This window comes from Oncorhynchus tshawytscha, linkage group LG30 (assembly GCF_018296145.1).
Source record: "Oncorhynchus tshawytscha isolate Ot180627B linkage group LG30, Otsh_v2.0, whole genome shotgun sequence".
NCBI classification, from domain to species: Eukaryota; Metazoa; Chordata; class Actinopteri; order Salmoniformes; family Salmonidae; genus Oncorhynchus; species Oncorhynchus tshawytscha.
The window spans coordinates 18,021,727-18,040,379 of record NC_056458.1 but is presented as its reverse complement, the minus strand read 5'-3'; the positions used below and the strand labels follow the sequence as shown (position 1 = coordinate 18,040,379).

The following is an 18,653-nucleotide window of genomic DNA, read 5'->3' as shown; positions in this document are numbered from 1 at the left end:
GCCCAGAGTTTAACATTTGCGTTTGTTTTTCACATGACTTGATAAACACATAACATTAATCGTGTATATTCTAAATTCGGAGTTTCTATTAAACGAATTACAGTTACATTATCTATTATTTATCCTCTTGAAAGATATTGCTGTTGTAGTCTACATTTTCAAGGTACAGACACCGGTTGGCCCTAACCGAAAACAGGAAGAAACTTCCGCTTAGAGTCGAGGAAAGATACGAAATGGAAAGCGTGCAATAATTATTTAAACATAACTTGAAATGATAGTCACAAAAGAATGTGAAACTAAGTGTTAGGTACAGTCTAAACGCTTTACTCGCTAGGTAAGTAAAGTGAACAAGCGAAGGGACAGCGTTTAGGCAAGGAGTGATTATAGTGAGTACACTCGCTGCCAGATAGAGCTGCTTATTATGCAGGCCTATGTAACTAGCCAAGCTAACACACTTAGGTACTAGTTAGCTTGTTTACCTGGTTTGAAAACATCTATGGACATCAGTATTTTTCATAAGTGATGACTTCGGAGGTTAGAATTTGACGAGGGTAACACAAAAATGTCGGCAAACGTGAGTCCTCCAAACACTGCTTTAGTAGCGGAATTATCTTTCTCGTTTCAGGATGAATTGACTGCTACTATTCAAAATGCACTGGGAGTAGCAGTGGAGATCGCGGTGGTTGAGATTACAAAACTAGTCGGCCAAGTGTTGAGGGACGTGCGGGATCAAATGCACGAGACGCTGCGGGACAATAAGTCCTTAAAGTTTCGCTTGCAAGCAGCCGAACTTGAAATATGTGCAGCGCGAGGAGAGGAGCGTCAAGTACAATCAATAATAGGGGAAAAAAACAGCACCAATAGTAGAATCCAACAGGTTCATCAGCAGCTGAATTCTCTAAACGTCTCACAAAATAAAATAAAATCAGGAAGCGAAGGAGAGCACAGAGTTATTGAATCCAATCAGTCTCTTGGTACAACAAATGTTGGGGATAGGTATGAAGAATTTGAATCAGAAGTTGTTGATAACCCTGCATTTCTTAACGAATCGTTTTGTGAGATCCGTGAGGATGGTAGGGTGTGCACTCAAGATATTAAACCGGATTTTTTTACTTTAAATCAGGAAGATGAAGCTGGTAAGTTGGGACTGTCACTCACTACTATTGATTTACATTTAAAATGTTCTGTAACTTATTATTTCAGCAAAGCTATGATGCATGTTATCTACGTCAATATTTATTCACAGGGACTAAAGAAGAGGTTGTCTCAAATATGTACTCAGACAACCATGAAGATTTTAACCGAGCGTGCACAGAGCCAACCACAGGACATGATACATCAAGAGCCCCTGCTGACGGCCATCCCTTCCCTGACGGTACCATGAAGGATGCAGATGTGAAGTGTCTGGTTGAGGTGAAGGTGGAGTCTGTAGACCTGGGAAGCAGTAGGAACTGTGGCCCCAATACTGGAGGGGGAGAAGAGGACTACTGTCCAGATGGTCTCTCCTTGGCTCAAACCAGGCTGCTGGAGGATTGGAGGCCAGCGGCACTGCAGCTCCCACTCAGTGACCCAGACTCATTCACCCCCTCCACCAGCCACTCTCTATGTAAGTCCTGCACTAAGAACCATTTTCCTGCATACAAATTAAGCCTAGTCCTGGACTGAAAAAGCTATTTCAATAGAGAATGTTTAGTCCCGGACTAGCCTTAAGTTGTGTCTGGGACCCCAGCCCAAGTAGTTCTGTAGTAAATTGGTTTTGATCTCATGTCAGTGATGATGATGATGATAGAATTTCAAGTGGTTAATGGTTGATTCATTTTCTCTTCTTTGACTTTGAAGCGGACTCCCCCGTCTTCACCCCAAACATACCAGACTTGGACATCCTATCGTCTTCTTCAGCTACAGGTCTCCGTGCAGGCTTTGGTAAACAACAGCAGTACCCACCCAGAGAGACTGCTGGGGCTTCCACCTCTCACTTACACCAGATGTACAGCCCTCAGACAGGTGAAGTGAACAACATGGTTGCAGCACAGCACATCTGCAAGGTCTGTGGAGAGAAGTTCCATCTGTCTGAGGAGCTGCGGCGACATCGTAGTCTTATTCACCCAAAGGATATGAACAAGCTCCCCAAGCGCAACCTCTACCCCCCTGGGCGGAGCCCGTACCACTGCTCCCTGTGTGGTCGAGACTTCAACCGCATGGAGCACCTGAAGATCCATCAGCGTATTCATACTGGAGAGAGGCCTTATGCCTGCACCGTGTGCAATGCACGCTTCCGTCACTCTTGGGCTCTTACAAGACACTTCCGTATTCACACAGGAGAGAAGCCCTACACTTGCAGCCAGTGTGGCAAGACTTTCCGAAACTGTGGGGGTCTGCGCTTTCACCAACGTACTCACTCAATGGGAGGGCTCGGCTGATAAGGCCTTCATGATGGACTGTAAAGGATGGAAAGACAGGGAGCAAGAAATGCACTGGGGATATACACAGAGGGGGAAACATTTAGTGTTATCACATTTTTACATGCACTGAATACAACAGGTATACCTTACAGTGAAATGCTTACTTGTGAGCCCTTATTAACCAAAAATTCAGTTAAGAAAAAATGTGTTCAGTTAAAAATACAAAATAATTAAAGAGCAGCAGTAAAATAACAGTAGTGAGGCTATATACAGGGGGTACCGGTACAGAGTCAATGTGCGGGGGGACAGGTAATATGTATATATGTAGGTAGAGTGACTATGCATAGATAATAAGCAGAGAGTAGCAGCAGTGGAGGAGGGGGGTAGACCTTTGATTAGCTATTCTGGAGTCTTATGGTTTGGGGGTAGAATCTGTTAAGCCTTTTTGACCTAGACTTGGCTCTCTGGTACCGCTTGCCATGCGGTAGCAGAGAGAACAGTCTATGACTATGGTGGTTGGAGTCTGACCATTTTTAGGGCCTTCCTCTGACACCGCCTGGTATAGAGGTCCTGGATGGCAGGAAGCTTGGCCCCAGTGATGTACTGGGTCGTATGCACTACGCTCTGTTGTGCCTTGTGGTCAGAGGCTGTGCAGTTGCCATACCAGGCAGTGATGCAAACCAGTCAGGATGCTCTCGATGGTGTAGCTCTTATGTATTAAAGCTTACTGTAAATGTTAATACATTTATCCTGTGTTTTACTGGAAGGAACAGAAATAATTGTAGTCAAAGGAGGCAGAACTTTGTGTGGAGCACAGTTGTTAGTCCGGTTCATTCAAGGTGAGATGAGATGGATCATTGATGTAGACTAATGTAGGGCTTGAAATATCCTGTTAAATGACAGTCTATTCCCAGACACATGAAATCAACTGGTTTTGTACTATGGCCTCGCTTATTTTACTGTAATGAAGGAGTCCCATGGAGATTGACATGTTTATGTATTAATACATCACAAAACAGATTTTGTATCCTTTGTCTTTATTATCTCATGCTAGATGTATTCTGTCAAAACAAATCAGATTTCAATACAGAAACATGATCTTTAAACATTTCTTCGGGATTTCCCAAACTCTGTCCTCTATCCAGCTATACCACCACCAGTGGAGACTGGAGACTCGTCAGAGGAGGAAAAATGGCAAAACGTTTAAAGTTATTTTCTTTAGACATAACTGTACTAAATATATTAATGTCACCAAATAATTGATAAAAACACTTTTTTTTGCAATGAAGGTAGCCTCAACAGCACTCTTTAGGGTAGCACAATGGTGTTGGCAGAGGACAGATAGGTTCCGTCCTCTGGGTACAGTGACTTCAATACAAACCTAGGAGGCTCATAGTTCTCACCCCCTTCCATAGACTTACACAGTAATTATGACAAGTTCCAGAGGACGTCCTCCAACATGTTGTCCACCCAATCAAAGGATCAGATAATGAATCTAGTAGTGAAAGCATAAGCTACAACTAGCTAGCACTGCAGTGCAAAAAATGTGGTGAGTAGTTGACTTGAGAGAGAATGACAGTTTTAACAGTTTTGAACTAATTATAACAAGTTATTATTATTCTCAAAGAAACTGCCGGTAGTTTGAAAACTTGGCATCGTATTTCTGTCATGCTGATTTGGTGACAACTCCAACTACCTCATGGCCCGGGTATTCAGCCAGTCAGCGGCCACCACTGATCCACCTTGGAATATCGCCATTCTTTCTGTGATGGAAAAAGTACCCAACTGTCATACTTAAGTAAAAGTAAAGATACTGTGGCTTAATAGAATATCACTCAAGTAAAAGTGGAAGTCACACAGTAAAATACTACTTAAGTATACTTAAAACCAAATACTTTTACTAAAGTATCAAAAGTAAATATAATTGCTGAAATATACTTAAGTACCCACAATAAAAGTATAAATCATTTCAAATTCCTTATATTAAGCAAACCAGACGGGACACAGGCCCCCTCAAATTTGTCCTGTACATTTTTTATTTACATTTGTTTTTCTGTAATACTTCTTGTCCTCTGTAATACTACTAGCCAATTTTATGAAGTTGGCTTTAGCTAGCCCAGATAGGTTACCAATCACCTTACCTCATAACTAGCTAGCAAGAAGCCAATTCAGGCTATTAATCAAGTTGGAGTAGCTAGTTTGTCGAACTATCTTAGCTTGCATGCCTGTTGGCAAGGTGGTACAGTGCATTCCCACATTTTGTTAGGTTACTTATTCTGAAATTGATTAAATAAATACAAAATTCCTCATCAATCTACACACAATACCCCATGATGACAAAGCGAAAACAGGTTTTTAGTAATTTTGGCAAATGTATTAAATATAAAAACTGAAATACCTTATTTACATAAGTATTCAGAACTTTTGCTATGAGACTCGAAATTGAGCTCCGGTGCATCCTGTTTCCATTGATCATTCTTGAGCTGTCCACTTGTGGTAAATTAAATTGATTGGAGATGATTTGGAAAGGCACACACCTGTCTATATAAATTCCCACTGTTGACAGTGCATGTCAGAGCAAAAACAAGCCATGAGGCCGAAGGAATTGTCTGTATAGCTCCTGGACAGGATTGTGTTGAGACACAGATCTGGGGAAGGGTACCAAAACATTTCTGCAGCATTGAAAGTCCCCAAGAATACAGTGGCCTCCATTCTTAAATGGGAGGAATTTGGTCAGGGAGGTTACCAAGAACCTGATGGTCACTCTGACAGTCTCCATAGTTCCTCCTCTCAACCATCACTGCAGCACTCCATCAATCAGGCCTTCATGGTAGAGTGGCCAGATGGAGACCACTCTTCAGTAAAAGGCACATAACAGCCCTTATGGTGTTTGCCAAAAGGCAACTAAAGACTCTCGGACCATGAGAAACAAGATTCTCTGGTCTGATGAAACCAGGATTGAACTCTTTGGCTTGAATGCCAAGCATCACGTCTGGAGGAGACCTGGCACCAACCCAACTGTGAAGCTTGGTGGTGGCAGCATCAGGATCGAGGGAAAGATGAACGGAACAAAATACAGAGAGATCCTTGATGAAAACCTGCTCCAGAGCGCTCAGGACCTCAGACTGGAGTGAAGGTTCACCTTCCAACAGGACAATGACCCTAAGAACACAGCCAACACAATGCACGAGTGGCTTCGGGACAAGTCCCTGAACGTCCTTGAGGGGCCCAGCCAGAGCCCGGACTTGAACTCTATCGAACATCTCTGGAGACCTGAAAATAGCTGTGCAGTGACACTCCCCATCCAACCTGACAGAGCTTGAGAGGATCTGCAGAGAAGAATGGGAGAAACTCTCCAAGTACAGGTGTGCCAAGGTTGTAGTCACATACCCAAGAAGACTCGAGGCTGTAATTGCTGCCAAATGTACTTTGTGCTTCAACAAAATACTGAGTAAAAGGTCTGAATACTTATGTAAATGTGATATTTCAGTTTGTTTGTTTTTTTTTACTTCCAAAAGCGTCAAACTTTTGCTTTGTCATTATTGGATATTGTATGTAGATTGATGAGGTAAAAAAACAAAAACAATTTAATGCATTTTAGAATAAGGCTGTAATGTAAACAAAATGGGGGGGAAAGTCGAGGAGTCTTAATAACTTACGAATGCACTGTATAATTTAGAAAAGCAAGCAAAATCTAAATGTACTGAATAAGACTTGCATTCCTTTCAATCTTTTCTTTAAAAAAAGAACCATCAGGACAGCAAAGGATACAGACAGCTAAGATATGCAGAAAAAATAAGTATTTTTTTTTTTACATTGAATTAAGCATAATGATTATAACTCTAGATTGCAGGATAAAGCTTTTTCATGTGTTTGAAAATTTCAAAATTCTCCAACTTAAGTACTGGGTCTAACTCCCTTCCAGACCACCCCACCAGCCATCCTCCTGTAGTTTGTGGCTTCAGATTTTGGGTGCATGACGTCCCTGGGCACCTTTCTTGTATTTTAAATTTACGGATAGCCAGGGGCACACTCCAACACTCAGACATCATTTACAAACTAAGCATTTGCGTTTAGTGAGTCCCCAAAATCAGAGGCAGTAGGGATGACCATGGATGTTCTCTTGATAAATGTGTGAATTTGGACTTTTTTCTTGTCCTGCTAAGCATTCGAAATGTAATGAAACTTTTGGGTGTCAGGTAAAGTGTATGGAGTAAAAAGTACATTATTTTATTTAGGAATGTAGTGGAGTAAAACTTGTGAAAAATTATAAATAGTAGAGTACAGATACCTTCACCCCCCCGCCAAATGACTTAAGTAGTTCTTCAAAGTATTTTTTACTTAAGTACTTTATACCACTGCATTATTTAAATGGAAAGTGCTATCCCATATGGAAAGAATACTGTAGTATATTATGATATAAATACTATAGTATTCACTGTCGTGGTTTTGGAGACTTTACTGTAGTATTTACAGTTAACTATAGTATAAATCCTGTATTAAAATAATTGTAGTGCATACTATAGTAATGTAGTATTTTTGCAGTTTGTTGTATACTGTAGTATTTACTGTAATGTTTTACATACTGCAGTATACTGAAGTATTTACTGTAGTGTTTTTGCAGACGTTACTGTAGTATTTACTATAGTATTTTTTGTTTTATCTTTGACATAGCAGTGGAAGCGATCTCCTTGAGGAAGCCTACTGGATAAATACTAAAAGAGCACATGTTCTATAACCTGTACAGTGCCTTGCAAAAGTATTCATACCCCTTGGGTTTCTTTAGTATTTTACTAGCATTTACTTTAGTTTAAAAAGTTTTGTTTTTGCAGACTAGTGTTTTTGGAAACATTACTGTACTATTTACTATAGTATTCTACAGTATACTACACTATTTACTATAGTATTCTACAGTATCCTACAACATTCTATATATACTACACATGCTCGAGGGATACTACAGTTTGTAGGATAGTATTCTACAGTTTACTACAGAATGCTATAGTAAGTACTGTAGTATTCCAGTAAACGTAAGTATTTTTTAATGTGGGATGACAGTGATGCCACATTGTTTACATAAAAAAACATTTAGTTATGGTCTGGATTGGTTTACTTTACAACTTTTAATGTTATAGGCCTAGATCTTAATCATAGCCACACATCATTATAAATCATTTTGTTATGGGCCTCTCGAGTGGAGTGCTAGCTGTGCCACTAGAGATTCTGGGTTCGAGTCCAGGCTCTGTCGCAGCCGGCCGCAACCGGGAGACCCATGGGGCGGCGCACAATTGGCCCAACGTCGTCTGGGTTAGGGGAGGGTTTGTCCGGCAGGGACGGCGCACTAGCGACTCCTGTGGCGGGCCGGGCGCAGTGGACGCTGACGCGGTCGCCAGGTGTACGGTGTTTCCTCTGACACATTGGTGCGGCTGGCTTCAGGGTTTAGTGGGCATTGTGTCAAGAAGCAGTGCGGCTTGGTTGGGTTGTGTTTCGGAGGACGCTTGGCTCTCGACCTTCGCCTCTCCCGAGTCTGTACGGAAGGAGCAGCGATAAGACAAGACTGTTGGATACCATGAAATTGGGGAGAAAACGGGGTAAATTAACAAAAATAATAATAAAGGATGAGCTCTAAATAATCATGGTTTGTTTTCTTGGAAATTTCTAGATGACGCTGTAGTGTATAGTATGTACTGAAAAGAATGTGACACTTGTAAGTGTAAAGCATTTGTTGGAGATGTAAAGTAGATTAATCTTTACTAGAAAATCTTTAATGCACACATAATTGAAAACAAAGTTTAAAGTTATTTCTAGACAATACAATCAATAATATATATATATAATTGTCATTGTAAAAAAGAAACATTAAAATACAAAGCATAAAAACATTAGATAAGAAATTATAAAGAAGCATGTGTTGTTTCACAGCATAAGCCAAAAGTTAAAGGTTTTATAGGCACCCAAATCTAGATCATTATGTTGAAATATTGGAACAGGCAGCCATCTGCAGTGAACAAGGTGCTGATACCCCCACTTATTCATGTTTTTGCCAAAAACAGCTTGTAAACAGGAAACATTGGCATCCCTTTTAAGAAATATAAATGAAAGCCTAATTCTCAACTACAGTAATACAAAAATGTATGCACTACAATGCATTCCAATCTAATTCCTGACATTTTAATTTAAACAACATCAAATGGCTAATTTCCTTGTTATATCTCATCTAATGTGTACAACTTCCTGGCAAATTAACCCATTGGTAAATAAGGAGTTGTAAGACCACCAAGAGCCACTGCAGGTCAGTCTTTCACATTGAGAGCTTAATTCCTAGACTGAATTATGAATGAAGCCCTTAGCTAAAGTGGTTTGTTTGTCACTTAGGTCATCAAGATAAACACTGAACACTCAAAACAACCTTAGTGGAACTCTTATCAGGTGACCAATAATTTGTGGAGAAGCCTGCCCTAGTCCACGCCTGTGTAGCAACTACTGAAGTAGATGCACAGTTTTTAAGATGTTCATTGTTGTCAGCTGTACATTTCCTTGGTCAAGACATCAATGAGGCTTCTGAAATTATATGACAAACATGAGACAAGATTCATCATTTTTTGATACACAATTTGATCAGTTAAAGAAGGATTTGTCACATATCCAGAAAATGTTCAGGGTACTACAGACTCACCTTTTCTCTGTGACTCTTCTGGTGGATCTGCAATTCCTCTGGATCTGAAAACATCTTTTGGCAAAAGGGGCAGACAGACTCTGGGATGGTTCTCCAAAACCCTTGTCCTAGGTCAGGAGAGTCACTTAGCTTTACTTGGGCCTCTTGATGACTTTGGGTAGATTTTTTAAAGTCTGCATGCCATTCATCATCACCAGCTGACTTCCTATTGCTCTGATGGAGTGGTCTTGCTCCTCTGACACGCTTCATTCCAGCAACCCAAGATTTGGGATTAGAGAACTTTTGAGACAGCTGATCTGAACACACCACATTATGGCGAACCTCTTCCCCCTGTGAGCTTAATGCAGGCCAGGATCCGGGTGGACTGCTCAAGAGCAGCTGAAGCCGCTGAGGCTTATGGGATGCCTTGTTTGAGGAGGTCACACACTGGATGGAGCCGGAGTCAGGACCAGGAAAGGGGAAAGCAGTATACTCATCCTGCTTGTAAGCCGATGCTGAACCATCTCCCTGTATTGTCTGGTTCCCCCTCACAGAGCTGGGCTGAGAGTTGGTGGATCCAGGTCCCCCTGTCACCCCACACCCTGACCTGGCCAACCCCGAGCTCCCCAGAGGCGGCACAGACAGCTGCTGGATGCAGTGGTGCAGAGAGGGATAATCTACATACCGAAACTTGGGAGCTCTCTCCTTGGAAGTGACAGGGGTGTGTCCTCCAGAGGGTCTTCCCAGAGCCAGGGGAAAGCCCTCCAGCCAGTTGTCCAGGGGTTGCACGGTGAGCTGCTGGATGCACTGGTGTAGCGAAGGGAAGTCCACGTACTTGAATCTGGGCAATTTGAGGGGCACTTCAGAGAGGTCCTCTTTTTTAACCCTGATGGGAATGGTAGGCTGTTCCTCCTCTCTCACCCTACAGGTCTCTGTGTCTGGCTCAGTTTTGACCACTAAGGGCACTGTAGGGGGAAGTCTCCTGTCCTCCATGGCTGGCCTCTGAAAACACACCAAACACAGTTAAATATAACATTTTGGTTAACCCCCAATTGGTAAAACCAGGCTTTAAATATCGGAAACCATTTCCAAATATATCCAGTAATGCTCTTGTGGCAATAATAGAGGTTGTTCTACTTTGCTTAAATGTACGTCCTGCTTTTCTGCCTAAGATGTGTCAATCAAATACATGTAAATTCACGGCTGTTTGTCTTTTTCCTCACTTAGAATCGCATGTCCTGTCCAGTTCCTCTCTGCTAAGCAACATATTATTAAGTATGCTGTCCTGACCTGACCACAATAATTCGTTTAGGGATTTTCTCTTCTCAGAAATAGCCATAAGCAGCTGTATAGTACAGATATACACTGAGTGCACAAAACATTAAGGACACCTGCTCTTTCCATGACATAGACTGACCAGGTGAATCCAGGTGAAAGCTATGATCCCTTATTGAACAGACATCATCACAGCACGCAACAGTACAGTGTACTGCCTACACTCGGTTTGTTGTTTTTATGAAATAATTTAAATTAAATAGTTTTCAATAATAGCTAAAGTTTTTGTATTGCTACTGATTCGTGACGCGGTTGGGACCACAAGTTTGTGTCCCGGATTCCTGTTAAGTAGCAGTTAGCTGCTAGCCATCATGAAAATGGAGCAGTGCTAGCCGTCATGAAAATGGAGCAGTGCTAGCCATCATGAAAATGGAGCAGTGCTAGCCATCATGAAAATGGAGCAGTGCTAGCAATCATGAAAATGGAGCAGTGCTAGCCATCATGAAAATGGAGCAGTGCTAGCCGTCATGAAAATGGAGCAGTGCTAGCCGTCATGAAAATGGAGCAGTGCTAGCCGTCATGAAAATGGAGCAGTGCTAGCCGTCATGAAAAGGGAGCAGTGCTAGCCGTCATGAAAATGGAACAGTGCTAGCCGTCATGAAAATGGAGCAGTGCTAGCCGTCATGAAAATGGAGCAGTGCTAGCCGTCATGAAAATGGAGCAGTGCTAGCCGTCATGAAAATGGAGCAGTGCTAGCCGTCATGAAAATGGAGCAGTGCTAGCCGTCATGAAAATGGAGCAGTGCTAGCCGTCATGAAAATGGAGCAGTGCTAGCCATCATGAAAATGGAGCAGTGCTAGCCATCATGAAAATGGAGCAGTGCTAGCCATCATGAAAATGGAGCAGTGCTAGCCATCATGAAAATGGAGCAGTGCTAGCCATCATGAAAATGGAGCAGTGCTAGCCATCATGAAAATGGAGCAGTGCTAGCCATCATGAAAATGGAGCAGTGCTAGCCATCATGAAAATGGAGCAGTGCTAGCCGTCATGAAAATGGAGCAGTGCTAGCCCACAGGTGTTTTTATCCACCGCTGGGCATAAAGACTTAAGGTATGAGATGAGATTTCCACACAATCACAAGATGAAGACACGGTGGAACTGGAAACTGGACAGGGATTTGTCTCCCCTAAATGCACCACCATCAAGCATCTGAGGGAAGAGATTCTCTGGCTGTTAGCTCAGCTCGAGAAAAGGAAAACCTGCTTTCTAAGTACACCGACCTTGCTGTAACCCAGGCAAACCAAATCTCAGTTTTAAATTCTTCCTATAGCAAAGCTGTTGATGAGTCGGCGGCGTTGATCTGTCCCAATCCAACGGACAGACGTTAGGTTCAACTCCATGGCCCATGGGAGACAGGACACTCGCAAGGCGTAGGAGATCGGGGAGGCAGTCTGGCCACCCGTCTGTCCAAGAAGATCCGATCCAGCTATCAAACAGCTTTGCCCCACTTCAGACGGACCTACGAGCCCCGGGAGTCAGCAGGTAATCCATCGGATTCTATCACTACCCCCATCATTGTGGGCAGCCCGATGGTGAGAGATTTTGGCCTGCCTATGGTCTGTGGACTGACCAAGGTCCACTGTTACCCAGGAGCCCATGTCCATGACATCAGATCTCTCCTGCCCACGGTTCTGGCCAACTACTCCAATATTGACACCATCGTCACTCACATAGGTTTTAAGAACCTTCGCTTTAGGCGATTTGAGGAACTGAGTGAGGACCACCATTTTTTTAAAGACCCTCGTTAGCGCAGGGAAGATAATAGTTATCTCTGGCCCCCTCCTGTTCTCCCGGACGTTTCAACTGACTCTTTGCCCTAAACGAGTACCTGAAGAAACTTGGCAAAGACAGGAATGTCTCTTTTTGTGACCACTTTGATTTGTTGTGGGAGCAACCAGCACTTTTCAAAAGAGATGCGATTCACCCTAACCGCAGGGGTTCCATGGATTATTTCCAACAACATCGCAAACTGTTTTAAAGACTGACAGACAGGGTCTGGTAGTGCTCCAGTTCTTCCTGTCAGAATAAGCAACAGAGGACTTGGAAACCATATCAACTCCTATAGAAATTGCACTATGGTTATTATTAATTTATATTCCCTTAACTCTACCTTCTAGTGAGTTTATACAAACTCCTACCCCCCCATCAGGAAAGGGAAAAGGGTGGGGGATAGCTCTCAGCTGTAAGGACATTTCATTTCCACTTTGGGTCTTTTGAGCATCATGCTATACTGTTTCAATGTGCTGGTCATAACTCTGTATAGGTCACCAAAGCACTGCCCCACGTTCTTTACTGATTTTTATTTCTTGTCTATTTATTGTCTATTGTCCTTGAGAACTATGACAAAATCATTGTGTTGGGTGATTTTAATATTCATGATGACAAAGAGACTGACTCCAAGGCCATTGCATTTCTGAATCTTTTGAGCTCTACTGGGCCCAACCATAACCACACCAATACTCTGGACCTGGTTATTACCAAGGAGCTTTCTATTGACATTCTCTATTGTTGATGATGTTTTATCTGATCACCACTGTGTATTTTGTACTACCTTGTTAACCATAGCACAGGGTAATACTGAACGCATTATTAGCTTCTTGACACACCCATCCCTTTAGCGGGATCATTTTCATCAACACCCACTGAATTGCAGCGCGCCAAATTCAAATTAAATAACTAAAAATATTTAATTTTCATGAAATCACAAGTGCAATATAGCAAAACACAGGTTAGCTTGTTGTTAATCCACCTGGCGCGTCAGATTTCAATACAGCTTTTCGGCAAAAGCATAACAAGCGTTTATGTAGGAACATCTTTCTCAGTAGACAAATATTACAAACACTAGCAGCCAAGTAGATTGGTCACGAAAGTCAGAAAAGCAATAGATTAAATCGCTTACCTTTGATGGTCTTCAGATGTTTGCACTCACAAGACTCCCAGTTACACAATAAATGTTCCTTTTGTTCCATATAGATTATTTTTATATACCCAAAATACCTCCATTTGTTTGGCGCGTTATGTTCAGAAATCCACAGCTCGAGCAGTCACGACATCACAGACGAAAATTCCAAATAGTATCCGTAATGTCCACAGAAACATGTTAAACGTTTTTTATAATCAATCCTCAGGTTGTTTTTAAAATATATAATCGATAATATATCAACCGGGACTGTTGCTTTTTCAATAGGAGAGGGAGAGACAATGGCTGCCCCACTCTGTTGCGCAAGCAAAACTCTGCGAACACCCAGCTTGCTATCCACTGACGCGATGTTATCGTTCTCGCTCATTTTTCAAAATAAAAGCCTGAAACTATGTCTGAAGACTGTCGACACCTTGAGGAAGCCATAGGAAAAGGAATCTGGTTGATATCCCTTTAAATGGAGGCAATGCATCCAATGGAACAGAGAGCTTTCAGGAAAAACAGCACTTTCTGGTTTGACTTTCCTCAGGTTTTCGCCTGCAATATCAGTTTTGTTATACTAACAGACTATATTTTGACAGTTTTGGAAACTTTAGAGTGTTTTCTATCCTAATCTGAAAATTATATGCATATTCTAGTTTCTGGGCCTGAGAAATAGGCAGTTTCAAATGGTACGTTTTTTAGCCAAAAATGAAAAATCCTGCCCCCTACACTCAAGAAGTTAAGAAATGCTATTTTACCACTGAAGATCTTACCTCCACAGATTTCATTGAGTGTATGTATGAGCAATACTCCATATTCTATTCTGCCTTCCTCTTTTGATAATTTAGTAGATCACATTAATAGAAAATGAAGGGCAACCATTGATGCTACAACTCCAGTAGAGTTGAAAAAGACCACATTCAAACGGAGAGCCCCTGGGATGTGTGAGGAAACTAATAGATTAAAGGGAAATTGCAGAATAGCAGAAGTGAAGGAAATCAAAGTTGCAGGTCTATTATGATATTCTGAGAGAGCAATAAAGCAATTAGAAATACCAATAACCCTTTTCTAACTTGATCCCTAATAATCAGAATAATTTCAGTGTGCTCTTCTCGAACATTGATGGCCTGATAAATCCTACCTCTGCAAACTTATGTGAACTTGCTTCCATATGTAAATGTGATGAGTTTGCGGCATATTTCAGAGATAAGATAACAAACATTAGGCTGGGTATCAGTCAAGCAAGACCTAATGAGAAGTTTGACCTGTGCCCTAGCCTACCACGCAAAGGCTCTATGGATTTATTTTCCCTGGTTGAAACAGACATGCTCAGAAAAGTGATATCACAACTTAAACCTTCTACCTGCCTGCTCGATCCTATCCCCACCACCTTCTTTAAAACAGTTTTCAATTGCATATCTGAAGAAATGCAAGTTATTATTAATCACTCCCTGTTCACAGGCACTTTCCCCACTGCACTAAAAACTTCTATGGTGAAACCCCTTCTGAAGAAAAGTGCAGAACGACAGATTTTTACCTTGTCGGCTCGGGGATTTGATCTTGCAACCTTTCAGTTACTCGTACAATGCTCTAACCACTAGGCTACCTGCCGCTGAGTTCCATGTCTGAAATGTGCTGTATAAATAAAGCTTACTTTGATATCACTTGTTAAATCCACATCAATCAGTGTAGATGAAGGGGAAGAGACAGGTTAAAGAATGATTTCTAGGCCTTGAGACAATTGAGACAAGGATTGTGTATGTGTGCCATTCAGAGGGTGAATATCAATATTAGGAAGGTATCCTTAATGTTTTGTACAATCAGTGTACAGTAAGTTGACCAGTGTGACCAATATAGGTTCATTTATGTTCCTTTAACTCTACCTTCTAGTGAGTTCATACAAACTGTCATCTCCTACCATTCTGATAGATTGGAGACTGTCAGAAAACGTGGTTGTAACATAAAAAATGTGATTGTTATTCCGTTGGTTACCTCTAGGCAGATCACTAGAGAAATCACTAGTAAAACCTTTCTTGTGAATGACCTCATTACTGAGCGCAAAGTTGATTGCAATGTCACTGAAACATGGCTGTCCTCAGACTGTAGTGCCACTGTGGTGCCACTTTTATGTGTGTGCCATTCAGAGGGTGAATATCAATATTAGGTAGGTTTCCTTAATGGTTTGTACAATCAGTGTACAGTAAGTTGACCAGTGTGACCAATATAGGTTGACCAGATGCTGACAATAAGGGTCAAACTGGGTCCAGTTGAAGATGCTGTGTGCTGCTCCTCCAACCCCAGGGAGATAAATGGCTTTGCAGGTATGAAGTTAGGAGGAAAGTAGGTCAGAGTCAGACTGATCACACTGCCAGGGGGCCAAAACAAAAGATCTGTCACACAGCAGCACAATCTATTGGCCTTGCAACAAATGCCAAGCTTGAGCCACGATACTTTTATACAAAACTCACCCTGCTCACTGCAATAAGTATGGCTAGATTCAAGGGAAGACATGGAAGGTTAGACGGAGAAGCTAAACTTGACTACTACATCAAATGTATGCACGCATGATCTTCTAAATGTCATACATATTTAGCATTTTGATTCACAATATATTTTTTCTTTTGTTTCTTTAAAATACTTTGTTTGTTTGTTGCCATCGTCATTAGAGGCAGTGAAATAACAGCAATAAGAGGAATCCCAATATAATCTTATATATGCGTGATAACCTACTTATTTTTTATTTTTTTTACTGTACCATCCTGGCTCAGTGAAACACAGAAAGATTTGCTCTGGAACGGTGACGAGGGGCGGGGGGAACGCCGTGTTCCATATACACTCGCAAGAGGATTTGGGTCATGCACGGTGGCCTACATTTGGAGGATTTGTTGTCTTCGTTTTTCCCTCCCCACATATATTTGGGCTGGCCCCGCCCTCGTGGGCTCAACAGCACAAAAGTAACTGGACTACAGCAATATCCATATTTGAAACAAAAAGGACCCTTACATTTGGATCATTTCCATATTCATTTTATGACATTTATCCTAGATTCGTAGTAGAAATACAATGACATGTCGCAATAACTGTGGAGGCAAACGGTTGCATTATTTCCATATGGATCACAGTGTTTCACTTGTAAATTCAATAAATATGCATTTAAAAGCGGGGTCAGGACTGTGTAATTCATTACGACTATGTCCAATGGGCTATAACGCGAGTTCTAGAGGGCAACTGGCGCATATACACATCAAAACATAGTAAATTGACAAATGTATCATCATTAGCAGTACAATAAAATGTGTCTATGCCATGCGTTTCTTTATCCAAGTTTTACCTTTCGTTATAGGTCTTCCTGGAAATCCGTGAAACGCGTAATGAATCTGATTCTTGGTGATGCTGTGTCCTGCATTGTGTGCAATGAAATAGTGTTGTCACAAGATGCAAATCAACCAGTAGCCTAATTGCTCAGACGTTTCGGTTTTGCCGCAAATCGAATAGAAAAATTACCAAGGCTGGATGGCTGACTCTTTGAGCGTGGTTGAAGACACCTGCTACTGGTTAGTTTCAGATTTTAAAAAAAATTGCTTGATCGTTCGATGTCAATGACAGCTCACCAGTAACAGTTATTAAATGATGTATCTCTAAAAGCCTGTAGCGCTACTGCTACCTTGACTGATAGACTCTCAAACCAATCAGATTTAGTACAGTCAAACCACGCCCACAGAATCCTTATCTAAATAAAACAATGTAGACCAATGTTCAAATTAGTTATAGTTTAATAGGCGGAGCCTTCGCGCTCAAAATACAGTTCAGATAGTGTCCTCTCCATTAGGATGGGCAATATCACGCATTCACTCATATATAATCCTACATGGCAGATTATATATTACAGACGGCAGATAACCAAAATTGCTTTTAGGTGTTTTATTTATTAGTAATTATTTATGTGCATAGAATTTGCCTTATACTCACACCAATGTAATTACTCATGTATTACCTTGAAGACACATTTTGAATAATGATATACCCATTTATTCTTTAAGAATATACACTTAATGGGTTTGGACTACAACTGCCTAATTACCCTATAATAAGCCAAGGAAAATAGGTGATATTGTCTTCTTTTTTTTTGTCAGTTGAGTCAATGTATAGCTTCAAAATATGTAAATATGCTTAATGTTCATAATCTCATGGATTGTCAGTCCTTGCATCCTTTGGCCCAGTCTTTGATTTTGAGAGTGGTTACATTTCTCCAGCCCCATCCCTCTGCTTTCTACTAAATCAAGTGGTGGGGCTGCTGTTTGGCTGAAATACAAACTCAGGATTGTAGCCTTACGAAAGATGCTTAGTGTGCATCCTAAATAAGCATACTCCAATTTCACTGGATGGTATAGTTCCTAGCTCTTAGTGTTCTGTAGCTCTATCCCACTGTGCCGTCATGATATAGGGCTCTATCCCACTGGGCAGTCATGACATAGGGCTCTATCCCACTGTGCAGTCATGACATAGGGCTCTATCCCACTGTGCAGTCATGACATAACCTCTACGCCTTTTGATAAAACTATATGTACTCCTTGGAGTTGTATATTGTTTGTGCTTTCATAATGTTTCTTTACATGACTTTTTTCTTAAACCAGCCAGGAATTGGAAATGCAGCAAAAATGATGGATGTTTATTGCAGAGAATACAGAATGAGATCATCGCTGATCATGACAACGTATTATACCTTTACTATGTGTAGTCATTCACAATACTATGAACATTCAATTGAACGTTAAGATTTTCTCTCAATCCTGAAACCATCAACCAAGGGGATCAAGCTCAAGGATTTCTGTCCATGTTCATATGTGCAGTTGGTAATGAGGTCATGTTATGTGTTGTATGTAAAAGTGTTGTATGTAAAAACCGAAGTACATTTAGACATAAAACATCACTAAAACCATTCTTTATTTACACAAGCACACATAAGACCACACATCAAGATGTACAATTCAGTCATCATAATGCCAAACTAAACATTGCTTTTTGGGTTTAATAGACAAAGTCTATATATGTTAGACCAAACACATGTAGCTCATTGTTTGAATAAGTTCATTCCTAATAGGAACCATGTACAGGACAAGCTGGTGTTAACTTTTTGCCTGACGACCCATCTTGAATGGAATTCCACTGCTCTATTGAACGCTACATACATGTAGTATGAATCTGCCATCATAGAAGTTGTTTGTGTTACGTCAAAACAAGGGGCGTCGTAACAACACAAATTCATCAGCGATTGGATTGTCTCTGACAAATCTAACCAGTCAGAGTATCAAAGTCGATATCGTCATCATGTAGGCCGGCTCTGGCCCAACCCATCGTT

At 41.2% G+C, this 18,653-nt stretch overlaps 2 protein-coding genes across 3 annotated transcripts; one reads left to right on the top strand and one right to left on the bottom strand.

Moving 5' to 3' along the window:
• Window positions 1-2,645, top strand: si:ch211-284e13.5 (uncharacterized protein LOC793850 homolog). 2 transcript variants are annotated; one of them, XM_024394092.2, is made up of 4 exons: window positions 1-334; window positions 626-1,136; window positions 1,247-1,606; window positions 1,840-2,645. In XM_024394092.2, exons 2-4 carry the CDS (start codon window positions 734-736, stop codon window positions 2,418-2,420), a joined length of 1,344 nt encoding a protein of 447 aa, XP_024249860.1. In that variant the 5' UTR covers window positions 1-334; window positions 626-733; the 3' UTR covers window positions 2,421-2,645. The 2 variants fall into 2 exon arrangements, with proteins under 2 accessions (XP_024249860.1, XP_024249859.1); XM_024394091.2 differs by having other exon boundaries at window positions 1-1,136.
• Window positions 2,646-7,885: 5,240 nt separating this feature from the next.
• On the bottom strand, window positions 7,886-16,945 carry LOC112228626. Its single transcript, XM_042309720.1, has 4 exons — window positions 16,799-16,945; window positions 16,626-16,694; window positions 9,079-10,059; window positions 7,886-8,963 (listed from the first exon to the last, which is right to left on the bottom strand). The coding sequence occupies exons 3-4, from the start codon at window positions 10,048-10,050 to the stop codon at window positions 8,952-8,954; spliced, it is 984 nt and encodes a 327-aa protein (XP_042165654.1). The 5' UTR covers window positions 10,051-10,059; window positions 16,626-16,694; window positions 16,799-16,945; the 3' UTR covers window positions 7,886-8,951.
• Window positions 16,946-18,653: the final 1,708 nt, after the last annotated feature.